Genomic DNA, 8,057 nt, shown 5'->3' with positions numbered 1-8,057 from the left:
TAAATATTTAGCTTAATGCTAAATTTATTAAGCTAAATAAATATTTAGCTTAATGCTAAATTTATTAAGCTAAATAAATATTTAGCTTAATGCTAAATTTATTAAGCTAAATATTTATTTAGCTCAATAAATGTAGCATTAAGCTAAGTTTAATGCTAGATTTATTAAGCTAAAGCTAAGCTAATAAATTTAGCATTTAGCATTAAGCTAAATAAGTATTTAGCTTAATGCTAAATAAATATTTAGCTTAATGCTGAATTTATTAAGCTAAATATTTATTTAGCTTAATGCTATATGTTTTTTTTAAACTAAATATGTATTATTTAGCCTGATTGGGCTCCGTGTGTTAAAGCCTGGCCACCAGGCGCTCGCTGTCGAGCGCCTGGTGGACGGTATAAAAGCTTAATATATAGTGACTAAGCTATATATTTGGCATTGACCTAATAATAAGCCTTGAGCAAGCTGAATACTTAGCTCTGAGCTAAATATTTAGTTCAGTTTGGAGTATTTGCATCCAAACTAGATATTTAATTTGAAGCTAAATACTTTGTTGGTAAAGTAAATATTTACCTTGCTAATTGAATATTTAGTTTGAAATGGTGACATTTATAAATCAACGAATAACATGGAGAAAATATGACTTAGAAAACTTGGTAACACTTTATTTGAAGGGGTGTGCATAAGACTGACATGACCTGTCATAAAAATGACATATCTGTTATGAACATAAAGAAGTCTTTATGAATGTTTATAACAGTTGTCATGAAGTGTAATTTGGTAAATAATGACAGAAAATTCCTCTGAAAGGTGCATTGAACGACCATTAAAATTGACCATCAAAATCATGCAAAAAGTTGGCACTTTTAATGGACTTTTAGAGCAACTTTGCATTAAAGGTGTCATTATTTATGTCATTATTTACTGAATGACACTTCATGACAACTGTCATAAACATTCATAAAGACTTCTTTAAGTTCATGACAGGTGTTGCGTCATGTTTATGACAGTGTCATGTCAGTCTTAGGCACACCCCTTTAAATAAAGTGTTATTGAAAAATTAACCCCATTGTTTTCTGTGACAGTCGAAATAACACAAATTACTGCTGTTAGTTTTTGACTGTAACTTTAAAAATGGTGCCCAATAATTGTGACAAAGCAATCCTTCACAGTTTCTTTGAGCAGCTCTTCTGTTTCTTAATGCATGCACCAGCTGTCCGCTCCCAGAAGCCGCTTGTTGCAATATGTTCCCGCCAGACGCTGCACGAACACGGTCTAATATCTCACTTAGTGATGCTGCGCAACCCACGTTTTAATCTGCACAGCCAGCGGTGAAGGTTAGACAACATGTAAAAAAAAAAAAAAAAAAAAAAGGCAAAAATTAACGTAGAAAAACAAATAAAATCGAGCCAGATGTGACAAAAACATCTCATGATGCAGCAGATGCTGTAATTAGGACGCAGTGAGCATGCAAATCGATTCAGGAACTCAAGCAAGGATGATTTGTTATCGCACTCCGAGTTGAGGGTTTATTTCAGCGGTAGTGACCGAACAGGAAGGAAGGAATTACTGAGGAATGAGACCAAACTAACAATTCACTGGGTTACACAACACAACACATCAGCAAATTTACAGATCATAAAAATTCTGGCTGCGCTAAACCTCAAACTGGACAAAAACACCAGAAGAGAGGAAACAATAAAAGACAATGAGACTGGTATGTTTAAAAAGAGGAGAGAAGGACATAATGGAAGGATGGAACAAAAAAAGGAGGACAGAAAGGGAAAGGAAGGATAGGAACAGAGAAAAGAAGGAAGGAAGGACCTAGCAAAGAGAGGAAGGATAGGAATAGAGGAAGGAAAAACAGGAAGGGAGGAAGAGAAGGCAGGGAGAAAAGATCTAGCAAAGGAAGTAAGGGAAGATGGGAAGGAAGGACAGATGGGCAGATGGGGAGATAGGAAAGAAGGGAGAATAGGAAGGAAAGAACTAACAAAGGAAGGATGAAATTAAAATAAGTAAGGGATTAAGGATGGAAAAAACAAGGATGGAACGGAGGAAGGAGCGATGAGAAGGGAAGAAGAATAGCAAAGGAAGAGGACAAAGGAAGAATCTAGCAAAGAAAAGGAAGAATAGAAAGAATCCAGTAAGGAAGGCAGAAAGGAAGGAAGGACAGGAGGGAGGAAGAATAGAAAATAAGTAAAAATCTAGCAGAGAAAGGAAAGGAAATAATTTGGAAGAGGTGAAGCTAAAAATGCCACTTGGGGATTTCTGTGTAGAACATATTTACAGATAAAGGTTGTTTTTTATTTCAGATGCAAAATGTGTTTATTTTTTGTACAGTTTTGGCTTAATTACTCCTCTGAATACGTTATTTCTGCAAATGGCATTTTTTAGTCTGTAACTACACTCTAGTTAACTATTAATCAATTACTAAATTAGCTGGTGATTATTTAAATGATTGATTAATCACGATTAATTGTTTCAGCTCTACACAGATCTCCGGTTACTTTCAACCGTATTCTGGGTAAAACTTATTTTACAGGCAAAGTTTATTCAACCTGTAAATATGTTGAGTATAATTTTGGCTTAGTTACCGTTGTTCGTTCAACAAATTGCCTTTTTTTTAAGTCTGTGTACTCTACTTAAAGATTAATCGATTACTAAATTAGATGACAATTATTTAAATTTATGATTAATCACGATTAATCACTCCAGCCTCACACAGATCTCTGGTTACTTTCGCCGTGTCCATGTGCAGATGGTTTCCTACCTTGAGCAAGCATGCTGAACTCCAGAAACAGTGCGATGTGGTAGAGCTCCATGGCCTCCTCCGTGCGCGTGCTCGCCCCCCTGCACCCTGAAACGAGGGCCTGCACCTCGCCCAAACTGCAAGACGACGGGCTGCCGCGCAGCACCAGCCCCAGGTCAACCACGTCCGTGTACATGCAGTGCAGGATAACCTGCACGTATTTCCGTGGGATGATGGACTCGTCCAAAACTATCCTGGTGGGCGTCTGCAGCGTGCGCTCCGTCATTTCCTCCCCTGTGCGAATGCGCCTCTGCAAAAGGTTCCTGAAGAACGGCGAGCGCGCAGAGAGGATGGCCTTGTGGGCCCTGAGGTCCTCCTCTGGAGTCGCCCCGCCGCCGCCACTGCTTCCTAAGCCGCCCGTCGGCACCGCGGCGACTGCCCCTCTCTCGTTAGAGCCGTCGATCATCTCCGAGTCAGAGGAGAAGCTGAGCAGAGCGTCGTAGTAGCACATGTAGTCAAACAAGCCCTTCATGTCTGCTTCCAGGGAGTTGGGCGTACCGAACTCCTCGCTGAGCTGAACCAACACGTCCACGTTCTGCAGCCGGCTGTCCTCGGCTCCGCCCACCCCGAACTCCCCCGTGTACAGGTAATGAAGCAGAGCAGAGAACATGGGCACGTCGATGCCGGCCGTGTCGACGTCCATGAGGACCTCGGCGCCGTAACCAGGAGAAGAGGACAGCAGGGTCTTGAAGAAGGGGCAGCGGGCGGCCAGGATGGCGCGGTGAGCCGGGAAGCAGGTTCCCTGGAAGATGAGATCCACGTCAGTGCAGTACTTGTGCTGATAGAGCGCGGCCAGGTCGCGCTGCAGGCTGGGGGCCTCGGCACGGGCCAGGCTGGCCTGGAAGCTCAGCTCCTTGAGGGCGGCGGTTCCCTCGTACTCCTCCGCCAGGGCGTTGGTGTCGCGGACATCCCAACCAGACAGGAGCTCCCGCATCTGCCGGGCGTGGTCCGCTGAGCGGCTGGACTTCCTCCTTTTGATGAACCGCCGTTTGAGCGTCGCCAGACCCAGGCTCTTCTTCTTCCTGTCCGCTGGTCGCTCATGGCCGTGCTCCAGGCTGTACAGCTTGGACTCCCAGCCATAACCCTGTTGGGAGTACGAAGACGTTCCTGGAATAAAAGCACAGGAAGAAATAAGAAAGGAGGAAGCAGTGTTTTGGTTTATTTTTAGGGGTGCGCTGATTGCAGTTTTCTGGCCGATTAATGATCTATAAAGCCTGATGTACCGATTCTGACTTTGGCAGATAATGATCTTTTTGCCTGAAATGTTCTCTGGAAAAATGACCAAAGAAAGACTTCCTAGCAGATTTAAAGCTGTAAGAGCTCCAAAAGTTGGGCTAGCATCATTATGAAGCTCTATATTCTGATTTACTGAGATGCAGCAGTATGTTTATATCATTGATATGAACTGTAGTGTTGTCTGAATGTAAGCTGGAGCTTTGGTTTAGTTCACTTCAATCAAAATCCAGTTTGTTTATCTGGAAAGTCCAGTTCGTTAGGAGAGGTGGGAATACGCAACTCTGATGTGGGCCAAAACAGAAAACTCTAATCTACCTACAAACCTCTGTTAAAGTGAACTCTGATGCAATTTGAATGAATGTGAAAGCCAAGCGGGCCAGAGACTGCTCCAAAAGCAGGAAGCGGACAATAGCGCAGGGCATTCTGGGTAAATGCAACCAAAACAAACGTGTGAGTCTAGCGCTAGAAGGAGAAATAGTTTGTGGTCTTTTACCAAAGACGAAAAAGAAACGCTAAAATCTGACGTTACTCAATTTTTGTTTACATTTTACAAAAAAAAGGACGCTGTACTCATGTTCCTTTTCACAGGTTTTTGTGACATTTCCTGTTGTTTTTTTTAAAAGGTTTGATTTGACAGTGAAATGAGAAAAGAAACCACACCAGCTGAAAATGTAACAAATGTTGCAACTTTGGTCCCCAACTAAACCAAATCTAGCAGACTACGAGATGTGAAAACACCCTTAGTGCTAATCTGCTAAAAGGGTCCAAGGTGATGTGGATGCTAGCTTTTCTTTGAATCTTGGCGTGAGCCTCTGGGTATGATTTATTAATGTTCTCCTGGAGCCTGTGTGGGTTCTCTGCAGACATTTGGTCTTCCTCCCACTGCCCAGAAGCTCTCCATTAGGCTCTAAATTACCCATGAGTGTGTGTGAATAATCTGTGTTGGCTCCACAAGCCTGAACAGAACCAAACACCACTCATGGCATCCAGTTGTAGGCAAACCAATAGCAAAAAAGATTTGATTGAGTTTCTGTAGTCATACCAGAGGTACTGCTGCAGGCGGACACACAGAAGTACAACCTGCCTCTGGCATCCCTTGCAGGTTGGGCGCACGCTGCCTGATCAGGCACCTGGATCACGTTCAGCGGCAACGCAAGACACCCAGGATCCCCGTTTCTTTTGATTTCAGAGCACAAATTGGTTCCTCACAGAGCAACAGTAAATCAAGACGCTGTGCTCCTTCGTGAACTTTTAGGGCTGCAAGTAACGATCATTAGTCTATCAAATATTCTGACGATTAATCAAATAGGATGAAAAAAATTGCCAAATTTGGCAGATTTTTCATTTAACTACTTAAGCTTACTTTATATTATATTAAAATAAACAATTAACTTCATTTTTGAATAAGAAAATAAACGTTTTATTGCCATAAATGCAATAACAAAGAACTCCTCTGGTGTACACTAGATTATTTGTAGTGAATGATGCTACAAATCATTTAAAACATGCAAAACACTTATCAGTACTCTGTTGGGGTTGATCTGTTGACTATTTTTTGGATCAACTAGTTAATAAATAGAAACAAAAAGGTGCCTAATTAAAAGGATTTGAACAGGTGAAGGTAAAACTAAGCCATATGATGAGTTCTGGGTCATTTTTTCATATTTAATGCAAAATAAACAATAATTTTAATGTAATTGTGGCTTAATTGAGGGTGTTCTGTCAGTAAATGACACATTTTAGAATCTCCGGTTAATGTTTGTCCAATTACTAATTTAGTTGACGGTTACGTTTGATAATCGATTAATCACGATTCAGCTGATTAATCATTTCAGCCCTATAAACTTTAAGCCATTTTCACAGATTTAGACCAATCTGTTCCACTAAATGGCAGTTATGTTGGGCTTGAGACAGCGTGGGTACATCAGCAGAGGCTCTGCCAAGGAGATCCTCTTCGCCTGACCTCCTGTCAGCATCCATCAATGTGACCCACATAGTAATCACTGGAACTCTGAATCATCTGTGGCCGGGCCAGATCAACTGAGCGGCTCCAGGACACCACAGGCAACGGAGATCATTTGGCTCTTCTACAATACATTCACTCTGAAGTCCCCCCACCCCCCTCCGCTCAAAGAAACTGGGGCTCGACTCATTTAGAAACCGAAACTTTAACCTCTCAGACGAAGCTCATGATAACTCCACAGGAAGATCAAAGAAGTCTCTTTCTCTTCCTTCAAGAAGACAGTGAGGGTTCAATTCAACTCTAAAACCAGCTATCACAGCAAAATAACACCCTGTTCTGTCAGAGAAGCTGTTTAAAACCACGGTCACATTTCAAAGGGCAGCTTGCACACGGCTACTTCTCATGTAAAGTTTAGGACTGAAGCGATTAATCGGATTAATCGTGAGGAATCCATTATTGAAATAATCAGTTAATCGTTAACTGGAGTAAACAGATGTTTTAAAAAGGCAATTTGATGAAAAAATCCGATTAATCGATCGATTAGTCACAATAAGCAACAGAATAACTGATTACTAAAACAATCGTTTGTTGCAGCACTATCATAGCATAAGGTCACAAAACATACTATGACCACGAAGAATCTAATATAGGGCTGAAACAATTAGTTGGGTTAAGAACAGTCACTAATTTAGTAATCGATTAATCGCTAAGTGGAGACTCAGAAAAAGCCATTTGCTGAAAACAAAACAGTCGGAGCACCAACAAAACCAAAATTGTACAAAAATAATTTTCACCCATGTAAATTAACTAAAAGAACTTCTGTTGCATTTTAGGCAATAAAATATTTATTTCATTTAAAAAAGGAACTGAATTATTGGTTTTTGCTTGCATCTTTTAATGTATTTGTAAAATTGCATAAAAAGGTTTAAGTGGTTAAATAAATAAAAAAAATCTGTAAAATATGCTAATTTCTTTTACCCGATTAATCGATTAATCATCAGAACAACTGATTACTGAAATGAGCTACAGCCCTAATAAAATAAAATCTCACGCAAACATATTGTGAGTCCACAGGGTCTGAAATAATAAAAATAACTCTTGTGATGTCATTCTGGTCAATGAGATTTGAAATTGCATTTCTTTGCTCGCCAGCCTTTCACTATGCTTCAAAACAAGGCCAAGCGGCAGAGAAAGGCACTTGGAAGAGCCTGCTAATGCTCCAGCCTCGGCTCTGAGTCAACAGCCCGGTTCAAGAGCTCTTATGCACAAAATTATTCACCTCCTGCACCATCAGTTGCCATGGAAGCAGGTTAATCTAATCTAAAGTGTGAGTAAGTGTATGGCAGAGCCCTATTAGTATGCATTTGTAGGAAGGATAGACATATATACTGGTTTATTACGCAGAAAAATTTTTTTTTTAACCTACATGAGAAGTGACAGGAATAGTTTAACGCAGCATGGAGAAGCTAAATGAACTTACCTATAAAGGTCTGCTGCGTCTGTGTGTTTCCTCCGATGCGCGGGGAGCAGGAGTGTGGATAACTGGATCCATTGGCCCCCATCCTTACGTCTCTTCATTTGTTGTTTGGGGGGCCCCCCTGGTGGTGAGTCATCCTGCTCGGTCCTCAGCTGTGGGGGTCGGGCATGGACCTCCTGAAGCCTCCTCCGAGCCTCAGGCCCCGGCCGCTGAACCCCGAGAAAATGGAGGAAAGATGACAGAAAGCTAAAGTCAGACTGCGCCTAGCATCTCAATGTAATCGAATTTTTGGTTTAAGTTTTGGCATATCTGGATTTGTTTTCCACCAATGCACTCCCTTCCACAGTTTAGAGTGACCTGTTAGACATCAGGTCAACTTTACGATGATATATTAGGGTCAGACTTACTTTTTTTTAATATATTTTAATATTACAAGAATACAGTTATACTAGTAGGAGAATGGCGTTGAAATATCACGAGAATAAAGTCATAATATTACAAGAATACAGTTATACTAGTAGGAGAATGGCGTTGAAATATCACGAGAATAAAGTCATAATATTACAAGAATACAG

At 41.0% G+C, this 8,057-nt stretch overlaps 1 protein-coding gene across 1 annotated transcript in view; it reads right to left on the bottom strand.

Moving 5' to 3' along the window:
- Nucleotides 1-2,679: 2,679 nt before the first annotated feature.
- The window catches only part of LOC106963342 (BTB/POZ domain-containing protein 7), a 15,005-nt gene continuing 9,627 nt past the window's right edge, over nucleotides 2,680-8,057 (bottom strand). The window contains exons 2-3 of the mRNA XM_015058208.1: nucleotides 7,486-7,691; nucleotides 2,680-3,913 (exon numbers count right to left, since the gene is read on the bottom strand). Coding sequence (XP_014913694.1) covers nucleotides 2,715-3,913; nucleotides 7,486-7,567 — 1,281 coding nt within the window. The 5' untranslated portion in view covers nucleotides 7,568-7,691 and the 3' untranslated portion in view covers nucleotides 2,680-2,714. The remainder of the gene's footprint in view (nucleotides 3,914-7,485; nucleotides 7,692-8,057) is intronic.

Source organism: Poecilia latipinna, unplaced genomic scaffold (assembly GCF_001443285.1).
Source record: "Poecilia latipinna isolate Pla-1442-1.1 unplaced genomic scaffold, P_latipinna-1.0 Scaffold1522, whole genome shotgun sequence".
NCBI lineage: Eukaryota > Metazoa > Chordata > Actinopteri > Cyprinodontiformes > Poeciliidae > Poecilia > Poecilia latipinna.
Note: the sequence above shows the minus strand (reverse complement) of the source record. Positions and strands in the feature narration are given on the sequence as shown.